Source organism: Microchirus variegatus (genome assembly GCF_963457635.1).
Source record: "Microchirus variegatus genome assembly, chromosome: 21".
Lineage (NCBI taxonomy): Eukaryota > Metazoa > Chordata > Actinopteri > Pleuronectiformes > Soleidae > Microchirus > Microchirus variegatus.
The window spans coordinates 311,013-329,268 of NC_139822.1; the positions used below are offsets into that span (position 1 = coordinate 311,013).

Below are 18,256 nucleotides of genomic sequence, written 5' to 3' on the forward strand. Positions count from 1 at the left end.
GTGGAGGCCTGAGTTTTGCTTTAGACTGCAGTTGCCCATTTCCTCTTACAGGGGGCATGCATGACTACAGTTTTGCTTACAGAAACACGAGCGGCCTCTCATTCAACACCGCAGACAAGAGGCTGCATCATTTCAAATCAGTACCAACGGGCTAGTTTGACTGAATGAGTAAAAAAGCTGAGGCGGATGCCTCCATCCTTCATCCACACACAGAGCAGTGGGAACAGACGAGTCGAGGTTGTGCCTTGTGCAGTATGAATGAGGATACATTTACTCCAGCTCATCCCAGACATCCTTGGTTCATCAGAAAAGTCTGGTGGCTGCTCCGTCAGCCCCGCACTGCCCTCTGGGTAACTGAATCCACTGGGGGAAAATATTGAGGAAACATGAGCTTTCGCCCACAGACCTGGAAGGACAATGTGCCTACAGTATTACCAGATGTGGTGTCTCTGCCTGGCCTGCCTTGGGAAGTGGGGGCCAGTGGGGGTCTTTTTTTGGAAAGTATCAGATAAGCTCTCCCCCTGCCTCCACCATACTCCATTCCCAAATCCAGCCAGATCGTGTTTTGCAGACAGGTCTGCGAGGGGGGGAGAAACCGGAGCTCCAAAGTGAGATTACTTTACAGTTTATACAAGTAGCAGCATAGGTTTCCTCTCAAGGCCACGACACTTAATCTCCCTCACTTTCACTGCCTTAAAAATGCTGCTTTATGAGAAAAACTTTGAAGCCTGAAAGAAACTCTCATCCCTGTCATGAAAATGAGGTTGACATAGTAATCACATAGGCTGCAAAATACAATCAATATGTAGCGTCAGAGTCAATAATGATCTTTTACTACCTTTATTGCGTTTGCAATAATAACGTCACAGTGAGTACGGATCATGCTCATTCGTGAAAAAAACAAACATTTCCACCAAGTTTGTACAAACACATTCAGAAAGTTCTCTGCAAACTAAGACCGCAATTCAGTGGAAGAAGTTATCATGAATAAAACGAACAAATCACCAACTCAAGGTCCACTTATTACTTCTGTTGTGGTGATTCTGTGAATATCAAAATGTAGTTTGTTTGGATGTCATTGAACTGTGGGTGTTGTAAGCTCCTGTCTGAAAATTCTGTATAAAATCACATCTCCTGGTTGTTTTCTTTAAGTTCATTTTGATAGACAAGAGGTTAAGTGAAAGTTATTTTGTCGACCTCAAACCACCAGTTTTGAGAAGTCAAAATAAATTCCATTGCCCATAACCTTAGCTAAGCATGACGGTTTTGTCAGCAGTGTTCAGAAGGATCTCATTTACCTCCTGCCTGCACCAGTGAAGGGCAGCTGAATCGGTGCAGTCTGTGGTTCTCGGTTCATTTTGTTGTGCTAACCTTTTGAAACATGAGAAACTGCTGAATATCACACGTCTACCTCCTTATTAGCCGTAAAAACCTCCGCTCGTGGGACGTCTCCTATTGTTGCTTCAAATTAGGGCTGCGAAGATTATTAATCGACGACTAAATGAATTGTCAACTATTTTGATCATCGATTTATTGGTTTAAATAATCAAAATAGGTTTTGTCAGATTTGTCAGCTTCTGGAATGTGAATATATTCTGGTTTCTTTGCTCCATTTCATAAATAAATCGTCATTTTATGGACCATAAAATAATCGACTAGATGCAGCCCTACTTCACATTATGCTCATTGTCCCAATCAACAGCAGTGCAATGAACAAACAAACAATCATAGCACAATGAGAATTTTGTCATTGTCAACTGTCGTGACAAAACCCTAATGACAGCCCTGAAGAAAATGCCACCCTGCCAAAAATAAAGCACTCTTCATTCAAAAAGGGAAATGAAGGATCATTGTTACTTCCACTATGATCTGCACCATGGACAGCACTCGCAGACACAAACCCACAAACCCTGACCCAGACTGTGTTTACTGCATATGTGGCAGTAGGGAGGGTGATAAGGACTGGTCCGCCTGATGTGTGGATGGGTGGGGGCAGTTATTTTGATCCAGCCAGGCAACCGCATTCTGACAGAGCAGCGTGGTGACAGCATCTGTCAGCGAGGGGTTACCAGGCCACGCAGTAGATATGATCTGTGGTGCGCAAAAACAAGACCACCACCACACACTTGTCAAAAACTGAAAACTCAATAAGAAGGAATCCAACGGTTCACATGTCACCGTTGTCTCCAGAGCAGATACAGACCGACTGTGTGTTCAATTAAAAGTCTGTGTGTCACTGACTGACAGACCTGTAACTGGTGGTTCTGGTAAAAACCTAGGGATGGGCATTTCTGGCAAACATGGTATTCAATTATCCAATGATATTATTCTTAGATTAGTGGAATATTTTAAACTCCAGTACATGAGAGCGAGTTAAAGATGCATTCAATGAATGTATGAGGATAAATGTTATTATTTTGTGCTGTCGGTGTGTGGACGGTTGAATAAAAGAATTAAATTAAATAATGATTTAATAGATTTAATAAAAGTAGGCAATATAGTCCAGCTTTAATGACACAACTATTATCAACTGTTGCTTGGGACACCAACTCAGCGCACTGACAACACTTTACCTGTTGGCTGTGGTTTGATCGTCTGAGGGTTGATTTTGACAGACATAGGGACACTTCTTCATGGCTTCTTCATATTTAAGGCTTTTAGTTTCCTTATTTCTCGGAGAAAAATAAAAGTTTGCACTAACTAGTTTGTAAACCTTTCGCTTCAACCAACTGCTGTTATATGTGCACGACACCCGTTTTCCAGAAGCAACATTATCAGTCAAAGTTGTTGTCCTGCCTGCTACGTAAAGCTTCACAACTACTGACCAGAAATGCCAAACCGGAAGTCTTTCACAGAAATAATGGTGGACTACTTACATACTGCTGCCAAAAATAAAGCCTAAATAGTAAATATTCCCATATTTCGCACATTGCGGAGGTGAATTTCGTATTTATTGCCCGATGTGATATTGCGAATAAAAAGCGAACGCAACAGGGGATCGATGGAAAAAAAAACACCAACAACACCTTCCTGACCTTTGTGTGCTACAAGCAACGACTACTCCTCTTGCCTTATCACAGGTCACATTAGTTGTTCGGAGATTAACTGGGACCGAAGCCTGAGGTTTGCTTCTAACTCTGGCATTGCACTAGAGAACTAAGGAGGCGTAACGCTTCATTATTCCTGGTGAAAATTATAATAAACAACTACTTTGTTTATTAAAAAACTTTCTTACCCTCTATTCAGTCATGTAGTAAATGGTCTGTATTTATACAGTGCTTTTCAACATCTTCAAAAAGCAGCTTTACCACTTAAAGCTGCTTTACACTACGGCTTTGCAGTTTAACTCACACAGTCACACATCTACAGTATCATACCCATTTACATGCTTTCGGCACAGCCGTCAGGAGCAAAGTGAGGGTAAAGTGTCTTGCCCAAGGCCATGTAGACTAGCAGAATCAAACCTTCCGGTTCAAAGATGACTCACTCCACCGTTGCCCCCAGTCTTATAAAGATGACCAGATAAACAGCTCTTTCCCCTTCTCCTTTTGTTTTTGCCCTGACAAATCACAACTCACTACTATAATCATCCCACTAACAGTTTTTATTTGACACAGTAGCTGTAGTATGATTAAGTGAGGATTTATTAAGGTTCTCCACAGTCCACAGGTGCATCAAACATTGGGCTTCTGGATAGATATCTAAAATACATACAGAGAAGAAGTGGAACCACATCTGAATTTTGCTCTGGGAGTAAGAAAACCTTTTTCACAATCTACACATTACCTAGAGTATACAACTGATCCCACTGCTGAAAATCCAGCCGACTGTCTCTCAGGAGCAAAAGCACAAATGTTAGTGACCATAACCTAAACAGCAACTTCATCAGGTCATAAATACTGCCCACTGTGCTTTTTATACTGGATGTAACAAGCCAGCGGCTAATTGCCTAATCACCGTATTTGACCACCCTCTAACCGTAATTTGCACCTGGCTGATGGTATGAAATAGAGCACATTCTGAGCCACATTTTACCAATTCAACCACAGTCTGACACAGTCCATCAGCTGCTACCATGGTTACGGTTTGTTTTGTTAACAGTTTTGTTGTACATACAGAACAACACATAAACTGGCCCAGCACACGGCACCAATACCAATTCAATCCTAATACAATTTCAAGAGATTTGTCCACATCTTCAACTGCAAACAGGCTCCTATAGGACGACACAGTGTCAGTCACAGTGGTGTTCACCCATATGTGTCATGTTTTATCATCTATTGTGCTCTGAATGGCAACATCATTTACAAAAATGACAGCATGTTCTATTGAAGAAGACCTGAAACTAGTGATCGAGACCATTAATTCCTTGGAAAATGTTTACTGACGTCATAAATAAAGTGAGAAGCTAGCAGCGGCAGAATGGGTCACCTTTCAAACAGATGGGCAGGTGTTCGATCCCAGGCTCTGCTAGTCCCACATGTCGATGTGTCCGTGGACAAGACAATTAACCTCCAGTTGCTCCTGAGGGCTGAAATATGGATATGTATGATAGAAAAAGTGCTGCATACAGATGCACTGTATAATGTATGGGACAATTGTACTGTAAGGCATTTTTGAGTGTTCATTTATACTATAAAAGCACCTAATTTAATACTGGAAATCTAATCGTCTATTGCTGTGTTTCCATCCTGGTACAGTACAGTATGGTTTGGAATGGTAAAGTCCTGGGTTAAGTTTGCATTTTGACTGAGAACAATACCTTACCTAAATGGTAGGCAGGGCGTGGGCTGTGCCCTGATGGCCGCGTATTGTGACGTTGTACAGGTGCAATAACAATGAACAACGACATAAGGATACGGGATATTTACACCAATCACAAGTGAGTGACATCGCCCGCTCAACTGAATGGTACAGTACCGTACCATTTGGTTATTTTGTTACTATTCCTAATGGAAATGCCAAAAATACATACCGTACTGAACTGTTCCACTTGGTGGAAACATGGCGTATGAGTCCAGTGGGTTTAGCTCAGGCATTCACACTCCAGGATAAAATATAATATTTCATCAAATACGGGATCAGGTCAAGTCGGTAAACACACAAGCGATGTTGAGTTTGGATGTGGCGTGAGAGCAAAGACGTCGTGCTGAAGAGTGACATTGATACGTGTGGCTGTAAGGACCACTTGGAGCTCGCAATAGGACGACAGTGTTTGTCATTAATATCATTGATGATGACAGGTCAGATATTTCCCTGGAGAACTCTTTGTTAATGACAGACATTTTACCTTCGTGTTATTCAGCTCGGCCAGTCCGGTACAAGCGTTGGCTAGCAGGAAGTCGCCGCTCAGGATGGCCATCTTATTCCCAAACTGCATGTCCTTCAGCGGGCCGTCTGAAACCGTCCACTCCTTCAGATTGACGATGCCACGATGCACCAGGAACGCTGTGTGGATCAACTCCGTGATTTCTGCCAGGTTCCTCTGGCTGTGAAACGGAAGACAAAAATAAATAAAAGGATACTTTTGAGCTTTTAAGAGAGGCGTTCCTGAGGCTTGACAGTTAGAGAGCTTTTTGACACCAACAATTTCATTGTCTCTAAAATGGGGGCGAAATTCTGAGATTTGGCAAGTTTGAAAACACAATTACTGCATCATATATGCGGGTTCAGTCGGAACAAAGGATTTACGGCTTTTCATTTCACCCATCAAACACAAGAGGAAACCGTTTATTTAGTGAGTAAAATGACAATATTCAGATGCTTCTTGTTTTTAATTTGACTTCACAACACTGCTACCAAACAAAGATTATCACAGTTTATTCAGACACTATCTGAACCATTTACGGATGTGGAAATATAAAAGGACATTTCTGTGAATTACCAAAAAATTGCTACAACTTTGCTTAAATCCCTCCATGTCAAAATCAGCGGATTGAAGGGCTGAGGCCTGCAGATGTGTCGACCGTCTTGCCACACAGTGTGTCAAGGGTTGTGTTTAAAAAAAGAAGACACTGAACTTGTCATTAGCAAATAACAGCCATTCTTGATTATGAGAGAAAAGACATAAAAGTGGTCTTTGAATAGAGCCTTTCATCGCAGCCTTGGGGAGGATATAATCAAATGTTGATTCAGTCATTGGTGAGGGATAATTAGGCCCCTCTCCATATGGAAGGAGCTCGCCACGCTGCGACAGGAGGGATCCATCCAGACAGGGTTGGGTGCGCTGATAGCCACTTACGACCTTCTTTCAGCCGCTGTGAGAACCTGATGAGCCAGTTGTCTGCCACACGCAGACACACACACACACAGACGTATCTTGTAGCCAGGTAATTGCTGTGCAGAAAAGATGTGATTAAAATTCAATAATGTCATATACTATGTCGCCTCTCAATCACATCCATTGTCTGGTTGGTTTCTCTGCTTGGTGACACAGAGCAACAACACGGTCGCCCCGAGTGAGAGTTAATAAGTTCTGGGTTTAAGTAAGTGAGGAACAGCTCGACCATCGCATGTTCTCAAGGTGTTAGACTTATCAGGTGAACAGGTTTTAAGACGAGAACAGAGGTGTATGACAGAATTTATGTAAAATAACAGGGATAAAAGACATGTTAGGAGTGTCAGAAAATATCAATAGACTAATAGAACATCACAATATCTCATAGCATGACACTGTTGAATTATTTAAAGTGCTTTATTATAATATTGGAAATATTCAGTGTTTTTTTGTTGTACTGAGCCCTCCACTAGACCACTAGCTTGCAGCAGGCTTTGATAGAGAGATCTGATTTGAATGATACACTGATGTACCATTGCAAATAATGGCCTTAATTCTAAGACATTAAGTGGTGATTTGGCTGCATTTCTTCACAGAGTAAAGCGTATAAATCTCCATCCATTATTTCAGAGTGGGAGTGGGCAGTATGGACCATTTATCCATCCTCTTGCCCCCTGGAACATCCATTAAATGAAATTGATTGTGTGCATGACATGATTCTTTGCATTGATTTAGCTGAGCCCTCTTGTTTTATCGTGTCGCAAACCTGTGAAGCACTTGCTAACCTTGCTTTGAAAGACAGTACAGAAATGAATAATAGTGATCATTGTTTTAGCCCTTGTTTGGCATCAGTCCCCAATCATAACTGGGGGAAAAAATGGTTCAGAATAAAAGATTTGGTTTCAGGAAATGCTTTTTATGTCTTATGTTACACACACACACAAAAAAACATTAGATGAACTAATATAAGGAAACACTTTTTCAACAGCGAATCAAAAGTAATGAACAGTTGCACCCTGTACCATCCTCCCAAAACCCAAATTAGTTGAGCCATGTTGCAAACACATCTAAAAGCTGTGCCTCCAATCTTCTAGTCCTGATCAGTAGCAGTGGAGCATGGGGAAGAAAAAAGGGGGACAAGGGGGCCGGTGTATAAATAGCTTTGGTGCCCAGTTGCATAGCAACCGATGCCATTTTGCTGAGGTGTTACGCCCCCCACCACGCCCCTTGTCCTGACTGTTCTGTTCCATTTTCCTCGCTCTGCAGTCTGCCTCACCATCAAATACAGCCTTAAACATGTTTCTACCTGCTTATCTATCTATCTATCTATCTATCTATCTATCTATCTATCTATCTATCTATCTATCTATCTATCTATCTATCTATCTATCTATCTATCTATCTATCTATCTATCTATCTATCTATCTATCTATCATGCTGGTGAATCATCAGTGTCAAGCAGCAGAGTGGGAAATGTTTTACAAATGCTGCCTGTCAGGAGGGAGGAGACCATCCCCCGGAGGTTTCAATCACCCCCCGAACCCGCCCCACCCTGTCTCCCTCCATCCTTCCATCTCGCCATCAGCAGAGGTGCTAATGAGCCCAGGAGAGGTGGAGCGAGTGCCGGGAGGGGGGGGGGGGGGGTGGGGGGGTAGCGAAAGAGAGCAAGATAGTGCAAATGAGGTGATCATGTCATGCTGTGTGTGTGAGTGTGTTTGGGTTCAGATTATCCATCACACACGAGTGAGGGAATGCTGCATGTTGGATTCAGTGATGCAGTGTCTCAGTGATGAGAGCGAGCGCTGGGTCGCGACATGAGTGAAGAGTGCCGTAGTTGAAAAAAATTCTGGATTCTCATTTGCAACAGTGTCACCCTCTGTTAAAGTTAGTCTTATTTAACAAGACAACACAATTATTTGTGACTGGAAGTGTAAAATACCAGATTGAAGCAAAGAAAAGTTGACCATTAACAAGACAGAGAATAGCAGCGTATTATAACTTCCTGACACCTGAAATATGGTACCAAGTCACCAGTAGTACAGAAAATACGTTGTTACTCCAGACCCATCAAATATTGTGCTGTAAGGGAATCATCAAGTATCAAGTAGTTTTCCTAAGTTTTACATTCTAGTATCATAACGACCCAGGCGTGATGCAACTCGTCCTACTGTGAAACATGACGTGCTGACACAGCTCGGCCTCGCGGCCTGAAAAACCAGCAGACTCAAAGCGATTCCATGACGCCTGCTTTATTCCAATTAGTTCAAATATTAGGATGTTTCTGCATTGACACGGTTACGCTACACACGTAAGCCTTGTGCCAGCTTGCGCTAAGAAAGGAGCCTTTCAAACACCCAGTGCACAGCCACGCCAAGCACAGCAGTCACTTCTGGAAAGCCGTTGGCGCACACACACACACACACACACACACACACACACACACACACACACACACACACACACACACCCAGTCACCCACCTCCGTGTTGTGTGTTGCACACTGGGAGCCGACGTGTGGGAGAGAGCACAGATAGGAGGCGAGGATGCTTTACATTCAGCCACGTACAGAGAAATCTGCATTTCTATTGTTAATGCTATAATACGACTTTCAGAATTGGACTTGTAATCATAGGCTACATCCTAATGTGATCTGTGTGAGTATCAGAAATAATCTGCATTCATAATGGCACTGTTGACAACAATAATGGTGAAAAAGTAAGAGCAATGATTTCTGTTATGAGACCGATGACGAGGAGACGGTGAAAATTAAAGTAAGTATTAACTGGGAACGGGCAAGAATTGGGGTGTTACCAAGTTAAATTAAAATAAATTAATTCAATTGTTTTCTCAATTAAACAAGTACTTGTTCGGTCCATAAAATGTCAGAAAATAGGAAATGTGTGTTTATCAAACGTGGAAATTATGTTTTAATGATTTCTTTGTTATATGAAGCAAAGAAACCATAAAACGACTCAAACTGATGAACTGATTACCAAATTAGTTGACTATTTATTTAGTAATCGATTAATAATTGATTAATTGAATAATTGTTGCAGATGATTCTCTCTTTTTCTTCCTGGTCATGTGGTGGAGCTTTGTTTTGAGTCTTGATCCGAGTGCTTGAAAACATTGAAAGTTTACATGTTTATGTATTTTTAAATCTGTGGTGTTGTTCTGTAGAGTCAGGAGGAGGATTTCCTCTGACAGCTCACACAGATCAAAGCCAGGTTAGTATTAAAACACAGCAGAATGTCCCCACAACAGCAGTGTTTCGGCACAGCTCTGCAACCAAGTTCGTAATGAGTGACAGGGTGTTAACAAACACTGACATTTCAGCTTGGTTTTCATGTTAAGTTTAGTCCATCTTTAGATACGACACAATTAGCACAGCATTTACCACGTGGGAGGACGACAACAAATCATCGCAGAATACCCAACAATTGCCAACGAGCATTTTCCCTAGTATTAGAGCAGAACTATGCAGGATTTTTACCCTAATTTTAACAGCTTCGGAATCACTCGATTTCAGAAAACGTTTGTATCCCACAATTTTTGTTAAAGGTCCCATATTATGCAAAATCAACTTTTTAATCATTTCTTGTCCCTTAAGTTTCTTTTTACTTTTTTTTTTGCTAAAGAGATACTGCTAAACCGAGCGTTCTGAACAGGGCTGTTTTGGCAGGGTGATTGAACTGCTGTGGTACTTCATCCTTTTGACCAAAGCATGTTGTCTCCACTCTACCGTCTTGCAAGATCATGGCTGCCGACCCAAAATCAGAGTTCCCACAACTTGAGCCTCAGGAGAAACACAAATTGCATTACAGCACATTACACACACACCTCCGAGCTAGTACCTGGCTGGGAGGTGTGATAGCGAGCAGTGATGGCGTTATTTTAGACGTTCCTTGGCTTGTGTTCTCTGACAACAAATCCACATGACCAGTAGAGGGGAAGGGAGGGGGAGCACCAGGAGTGAAGATGAATAAATGTTGAGATATTTCAGTTTGAAGAAAAAAGTGTGCAGACACTTCATCAATAGCTACAAACAGAAAACAAATCTGTATCCGTATTCCTGTAAAATTGAAAAACATGATCATACACAATGATCTTCTTTCTTATTAAATACTGAGAGATTAACTTTTTCATGGAAACATTCCCTAAGTGTTGATGTGATGATGCCAAATGGTGGTAGTTCGGGTTGATAACTGTAAAAATTGATATGTATTTGTTTCAAATTAATTTTTTATATGCTGTATATTTGTTGTTCTTCCAACGTGTCACACAGAGAGCAGATCAAATTACTTTTTGTGGGGGGTCTTGCAATTAGCTACAATTTAAACATGAGCAAATAAAATAAAAATCCCACCCTGCAACTGTGGCTGTATTGTCTTCTATCGTACATCACCAGATGATGCAGTGCCTCATTTACAGGAACTGATATGGACAATAACCACAAAGGACAAGATAGAATTACCAGACACCAGGATTTTATTTCACTATTTATCCCTCAGTAGCCATGTAAGGGGGAGAAAAGTGGTATCACCTCTCGTGGTCTGGTTGCTGCACATATTTATTGCTCCACAGTGCAAAGTTACACATGTTTTACTGCCTGCTGTTTTCTCCGAAGAGAACATACAGCTATTAGCCACATCATTAAAACCGGTAACTGGTTTTAATGTTGTGGATGTGTGGATGATCAGTGTGTTTTTTGACTTTGCCAAGCCATGAAGCCATTGAAAGCCACGGAAAATAATTGAAAATAAAAAAAATACAGTATGCTGTAAAGAGAAAATAGCAGACGGTTAAGAATGAACTTCTTTTAAAACAGGACACAGATGAACACAGACGTGCTCTGCCACAATATTAAAACCAGTGGCCTGTTTTAATGATGTGGCTGATTGGTGGATAATGTGCGCTTACAAATATGACCCATTATCTCTATATTTGAATCGCACTGGGTTGTAACGAAAGCAATAGCTTGGTGTAAATCAGCTGTGGTGCGATACATTCATATTTATTTAAGACAACACTGTGTCTGTCTGTGATTATTTAACATTAAAAACCTTATAAAATTGTGTTTCATATGGTTTTTACCTATTAGCTCCGTAGTTAACCTAAAAACAATGGCAACCAATTAGTTAGTCATGCTTTAAGGAATTTCTGGGGGGATGAAGGAGAACCAGTAGATCCTGCTGATCTATCTGAACATGTTTTGACGGATCTACTATATAATTTCACCCTGGTTTCCGTGTTATGTTTGGTCCATCTTAAGATATGAGACACAATTAACAATCTATTTACCTCTGTGGGAGGGGCAGACGCCCAACTACAAATAACTGCTGAATACCTAGCAATTGTTCACTAGCATTATTGCTTGAAATGCCCATCCCTAGTATTAACAGAGCTTTAAAGGTCCCATATTATGCAAAATCAAATTTTTAATCATTTAAATCGTTATATTTGGGACTCTGGAGGTCCTATCAGTCGGCAAAGTTTGAAAAAAGATGACTCACTCGTGTTTTTGTGGTCCTCCTCAGTCTAAGTACAGGAGATAAAACACGCAATGTTGACTTCCGCACTCATTGGGACGTCACAATGCGCTAAATTCCTGGAATTGTTGTCTCTCGGAGCTCCGCTTTGTCCCTAAAAATGCAAGTGTTGGCGAGGGCAACAGTATCCGAAAACTGGAAGTCCACGAAAAAGTTCTATTCTAGGCTGCACAGTACAGCACAGAGTCCTACACAAACTTCCAGCCTCAGAGGATTTATCTGTCCAGTGGATACATGTTATATATGACAGCAATGTACCTGCTAGAGCCTGCAAATGATCACCTTTCCAAATGCTAACTGCTGTTAGCTCACAGTAGCCTCTGTAGCTGATGTCATTTCCTGTCCCTTAAGTTTCGTTTTACTCATGACGTGAATGTAGGTAGCTACAATGTGATGTTCAAAACTCTCACGCAGCCCAGATAAAGCATTGGTTTTGATAAAGCAAGCAATCAAACACAAATCACTGTTCAATAATTCTGCTTCTACAATTAAGTAAACAGCTCAATTATATAAAAAAAATAAGTTTTTGGTTTCTTTTAGTGAATCTTTGCATTCATTTAGTATATCAGTTAAATCTTTTAATGATCACTGAAGGCAAATTACTATGTACAGGAATAAATCATTTTGGCCTAAATAATGGTACTAAACACAAAAATCAGGATATAGACCATGAATGTACAGAAAAATATCACTTATCTGAACATGCGTCGATGCATCTGCGATATCATATTGTTCATCCCTAATTATTACGTAAAGGATCTTTGGATCTGGCCAATTCCAAACATTTATGAAATGTCCGTGCGAATGCTGCATCGTCAGCAAGAAATACACATTTAAGTTATAATATAAGATCCCCACCTTGTTTGGTGACTTATCCCAATATATGTACCACATCAAGCTTTCCTGAAACCCCCTTAGCCCTGTGTTTAGGTGATTTCAGGTGATTTACCTTGGGTAGATGCCGCTGACCATGTCCTGAGCCAGAAGATCAGATGCTACTTGGCTCGGCCCTGCAGCTTTCGACATGAGAAGGACAATCACACCCCTCATCTGGAGGTTGTTCCTGTTGTCGTAGACAAAGCCTCTGCAAAGAAACACACGATTACATTTAGACATACAGTATATCAAATGACAAATGCAAAAAGACAAAGGTCAGCAAAATACTATATTTATCACAATACACAATATAGTATAGAGTAGGGCTGTTCAATTACAAACCAAGAAATTTAGCTGGGCCAGACATTTTCCACGGCCAGTAAGCAGCAGGTGATGACACATTTTAAACCAACCCAAAATGTATACATTGAAAAAGAAATAATGTTTAGTCAGTGTTTCCCCCCTTTAAATTTGGTCACATCTGGGAACATTTAAAAGTGTGTAAATAGTAATAAAAGCACTATAATTGAACAGAATATGAGGTACAGCAATATGGTTTACACTTTAATAATATATGTCATATATGATCAAGGCACTTCTCAAAGTACATTTAACTGAATACAAATGCTATCAAACATATCAGGAGATGCAGAGTGTTGCATTAGTGGTCATTCTACTGTAGGAATTTATGTAGGAATCTTTGAGGGACAGTGAAATGTGTTTTTCAGCGTTTCTATTCAGACCCCAGGCTAGGAAAACTCAGATGTTGATCTTGTCTCACTGAAGAAAAGAAAACATCTGTGAAAAGGCCTAAGTGCAAAAAGTCTATGTATTGAATGTGGATGGGGCATCTCTTAACATAGCCTTCTCCACCATTATCCCTCTGTAAACTCCCTCTTCTTCAGCCAGGTAACTTCTACCCAAGTTCCCCTCATTCACTTGAACAGCGCCACCATGAGGAGACATCAAGTAGCGATGCCCGGCGAGCTAAACTGACCTACTTACTTTAAGTAATGTTTAAGATCCAGTGATAGTTTGAAAGTAGTTATAGTTGAAAATAAACAGGTTGACTTGTGGTTGATGCAGTGTTTTCCAATGTCAGACTCTCTTCTTATGTAAATATAATTTCAGTGCAAAGGCTGACAGTTATTGCAAGAAATCTTCGTTATCGTGTTTAGTTCAGGGTCGTACTTCCCCTTTCCATGGTTGATTGTGTGTGAGTGTCGAGGTGAATCCTGGGAGCTCATTGGTCCTACAAAGAAAATGTCAGTATGAGAGGCTGCATTGTACCAGCTACAGTGGACTTCCCTTCAACCATGCAGGCCTCCTTTTCACCTGGCATTAGAATGGGTGTTCTATGATCAGATAGCAATCAGATAGTCATCAGATAGCACTTTACCATATGCATTTACACTTGGTATTAACATGCGTCTCTGGTGTCCACATCAAGATCCGATTGCTATCCGATCACGGTAATCCCCCCCACGTCACCTCCTCCTCTTCTTCTTCTGCAAAGATTTTCCAGCAGTAGAAAATGGCGCGAGTGCGCTGCCATATCAACAATGACAATTATGTTAGCCACACTAACTCTGACATGCGGAAAACCAATGAAAGCAGAGGAGACTGCAGAGTTTTGTCGCCGCTTTGACGTTAGCTGTGTCACATTGATGTTGTGGGTTGACTAGCGACGCAGTGGAGACTGATCGTTTACACTACTGCTCAATCTAGTCAGGATGTGTCTCCAATCACCCCCCCCGTAGTGGTTTGGCAGATCAGATAACAATCTGTACTAAGGTGTATTTAACCTGTATTTGCACCTGTCTGGTGCTATCCAATTGCGACACAATCACAGAAAACGTATTTAACGTGAGGTGTAAAGGGGGCCCCTCAGAGCCCTCTCACACTGGTACAGCTCTGGCACGCTTCTGGTTCTAGAAACCAATTTTGAACCTGCTGCTGTGTTCACACTTAAAATAAATTGATCTGACACTTTTTTCGTTGCAAACTGATGGGTGGAAGTGTCAATTTAAGCTGTAGATGAAATTAAAGGACAACACAATGGTGGAAATGGGTAACGACACTAAGAAAAATCTCAGTAGAGACTACTTACTTGGTGGTGATTTCAATTCGGTGTCCCCCTTAATTCTTGCTCACACAAGCTCAATGCAATCTGCAACACAGTTGTGTTTCCTTTTGCTCACATTATGCATTGAACAATGCAGATCTCTGATGGTATAGGGAGGTGGAAGTTTAGTTCTAGTGTGAACACGGGGTGGTTGGCTGAAAGTTACAAACGGAACTCGAGCTTGTACAAGAACTATGCCAGTGCTCGCTGGTGTGAAAGTGCTGCTGACTGCCAGCAGACAACTTGCTCATCATGAGCCTTGAAATGGTTTGTTTTGTGTGTTGCTGGTGGTCTTTTTGAAGCTCTTTTCTTCATGTTGCACCCAGGTTACCCCATTGGCCAAGACGTAACATAATATTACATCAATGAACTGTTAAGGTAAAAATGTAATACCAAGCAGCTTTAGAATTCATACCTGCATTAACCAATGGACCATTTTAAGCAAATGAGCTAAAATCTTAGCTTTTTTTTTTTTTAGGTCTTCAACAAATATTTTGTTCCTACCATGACGACGGAGATATAATTCAGTCAAAACAGTAAAATGCAGAGCTGGGAAACCAAAACAGCAAGCTGAGGGATGTGAGCATGCTCTGCAGAGCTGTGTGATGGTAGGTCTCTGGGTTTATCACAAAGCATGATCTCTGCCTCTGTGCACATCCTTATTTGAGCTTGCATTATATGTCATTCTCATGTCAGTTATAAGAGGCAGAGAGAAATCTTTAATCGTTGATATTTCTGAAATTGAATTCAGATCTTAGCTAATTATCATTGACCAGTTCCATTCTGCTGAATTAATATCTGGACCAATAATAATAATAATAACTGTGGCAGTAAAAAATCAGAATAAATTGTTGAACTGAGAAATGATTGTGCAAGATTTAGAAGAAATATTAAAGCAACTGGAATATAATTGATCGGCTCTGCTGTGGGAATGCATTTTTCTTTTTTGGGGGGTTGGGGGTGGAGTGTCACGCCCCCTAGCTGGCAACGTTCTGACACATTCACAGAAACACACACACACACACACACACACACACACACACACACACACACACACACACACACACACACCCCCCCACACACACAGTGCACAGTGGTAGCTGGCTGCGTGGTGGGCAGATTAAATATCTTTTTACTCTCTCTGGGGAGCAGTTAGACAGAGCACCTCTAATCCTGCTCCTATGGGAGACCCTTGTGCCATGAATCACGCTCTCGTTAGGGGCTCCGAGGCAGACAAGTGGCCACGCCCCCCTCCGCTCGATGCCCAGATACTGGCCTCACCACCCCTCCCTCCACCCCCCACCTTCGCTCACCCACTCCTGCGCCACAGGGGGAGGTAGAAGAACTGAGACAAGAGAGGATGTGAGAGATGGAGCATGAAGAGAGGGAGGGGATGCAGAGAGATGGAGGGAATAAGAGGCCAGACAGAAACGCAAGAAAAGATGACAAAAGAAATATGAGAGAGATTCTGGAGTGGTGTGTGACATGCCCGGATGCTTTGTTCCTTCCCCAAAACCCAAACCTATCTCATAAAACACGTCACACGCGGTGTTTCGAAAAGATTCATGACATTATGTAGCTCATGATATTTATTTATGGACAACTCTAAATTTTTTACACAGTTGGAGAAGAGCAGCAAGTGTGGCGCACTGATGGATGCAGCAGCACGGCCTGGCCTGTGGAACACAAAACATGCTTGAGAGCAAAAAAAAAAATTATGAAGCTGCTGTCCTCTCCTCCTGAGGAGTCCGTGTGAGCCACTGTGGCCTGAGGGTGGCACATGATTAATATTTGTGTCACTATCCACACCAGCACACATCAATCAATCACAACCGCCCTCCTGCAAAGGGGTGGGGCGAGGATGATGTGCAAAAAAGAGAGAGAGAGAGAGGGGGCCACAGTGAGGGAGGAGGAGGAGGGGGGGGCAGAAAGAGAGAGAAATGGGTCGCTGTCATTTTAAAGGGTTGTGAACAGGTCACCACGCCTTCTGCTCGCAAACTGCGGCGCAGGAATTCAGGGACTTCAGCCATCGAGCACGGCTGCTGGAATTAATGTATGCAAATACATGACCTCACATGCTGTGTCATATTGATCTGATAATGTTGTATGTGTCTAATGGACACAATTAATGGGACAGATTTACCTCTGACGTCCAGACTCATTTTGAGGACTTCGTCTTGAATTATTTTATTTGAATGTTTCCATGATCTAATTATGTTTTTTGTAATTTCCAGTCTCTTAAGCGTGAGAAATTGCATTTTTTAACGACAAAGCGATGAATATAATCATCAGAGAATAAAGTAGGAGAATCATTATTTATTTATAGATCCTAAATGTAGGTGAAAATGAAAAAAGGAGGAGTAATCCAGAATGATTTTGTATTGCCGATAATATTAAACAGATTCTAGAATGCAGCTAAGAAATACATTACTGATATACTGGATGAAATACTTTGATCCAGAACATACAAGTAATCTGGTAGCATTATATTGAATTTCAGTTTTGCATTATTGTATCACATTAACATGAAACTAAAGGACAAAACCAATTTTTTTAAATCATCACAAGTCTCTGTACCAGCCACAAGTTTTTTTGTTTGTTTTTAAATAGCTATTTAATTTTTACACTTTTGTCATCAGTCGAGACAACGTAACTCTTCATTTTTTTATTTGTTTAACTAATTAAAAGGTATTTTGTTTTTGCATCTGAATGAAAATCTCATGGCAGTCTGTGGGTTTCCTGCTTGTGTTGCCAGGCTACTGTCAAACCAGTTTAATCAACGGTGTTAAAAATAGTTATTTTTCGACCTCATGATTGAACAGTCATTTTGTTTTTCTTCTTACTTACTGTGAAGAGTTAACGTTGAGGATTGAGGGAAATCAGTTTGACTTTAAGCTTTCATGGGCTTCAGATCAAAAAGTCAACAATGAAGGAAAAGGTTACAATGTTTTGTAAAGACTTCCAAAGCTGTACGTGTTTGGATTTTTGGATTTAGTGTCTCCTCTGCAAATACTCCCCCACTTGCTCTGGCCTTATCAACTCTTCTCTTCCCCATTTCTTCTTATCTTCAAAGCTGCAACCTTGTTGCTAAGAGCTACATGTAAGCGTTTAATTCACTGATGTCAACACTGCTGCTGTAGCAGGTAAACATATTGTTGTGCATCAGCTGAAGTCGCCTTAAACCTTGCTACAACCAAGTGGTACAGTGCGGTTCAGCTGGTCACGGTACAATTTGAAACGGTGCGCCCTGATCTTCTGTTTTCACCAAGGGGTGTGTGGGCCGGATACATAAATGATGTCGCTATTTACGCAGCTGCTTTAACATACCAGCATGACACAGTGCAGCTCGCTAATAAATTCCACCAAGAGGAAAAACGCAACATAAATAAACAAAGAGCAAAAATTGAGGACATGCAGCATGTGTTTTC

General features: G+C 41.2%; 1 protein-coding gene across 1 annotated transcript in view; it reads right to left on the reverse strand.

Moving 5' to 3' along the window:
• The window catches only part of pdss2 (prenyl (decaprenyl) diphosphate synthase, subunit 2), a 34,922-nt gene that overhangs the window by 13,425 nt on the left and 3,241 nt on the right, over window positions 1-18,256 (reverse strand). Inside the window, exons 2-3 of the mRNA XM_083907946.1 lie at window positions 12,777-12,911; window positions 5,291-5,489 (exon numbers count right to left, since the gene is read on the reverse strand). Of these exons, the coding sequence (XP_083764072.1) occupies window positions 5,291-5,489; window positions 12,777-12,911 (334 nt within the window). The remainder of the gene's footprint in view (window positions 1-5,290; window positions 5,490-12,776; window positions 12,912-18,256) is intronic.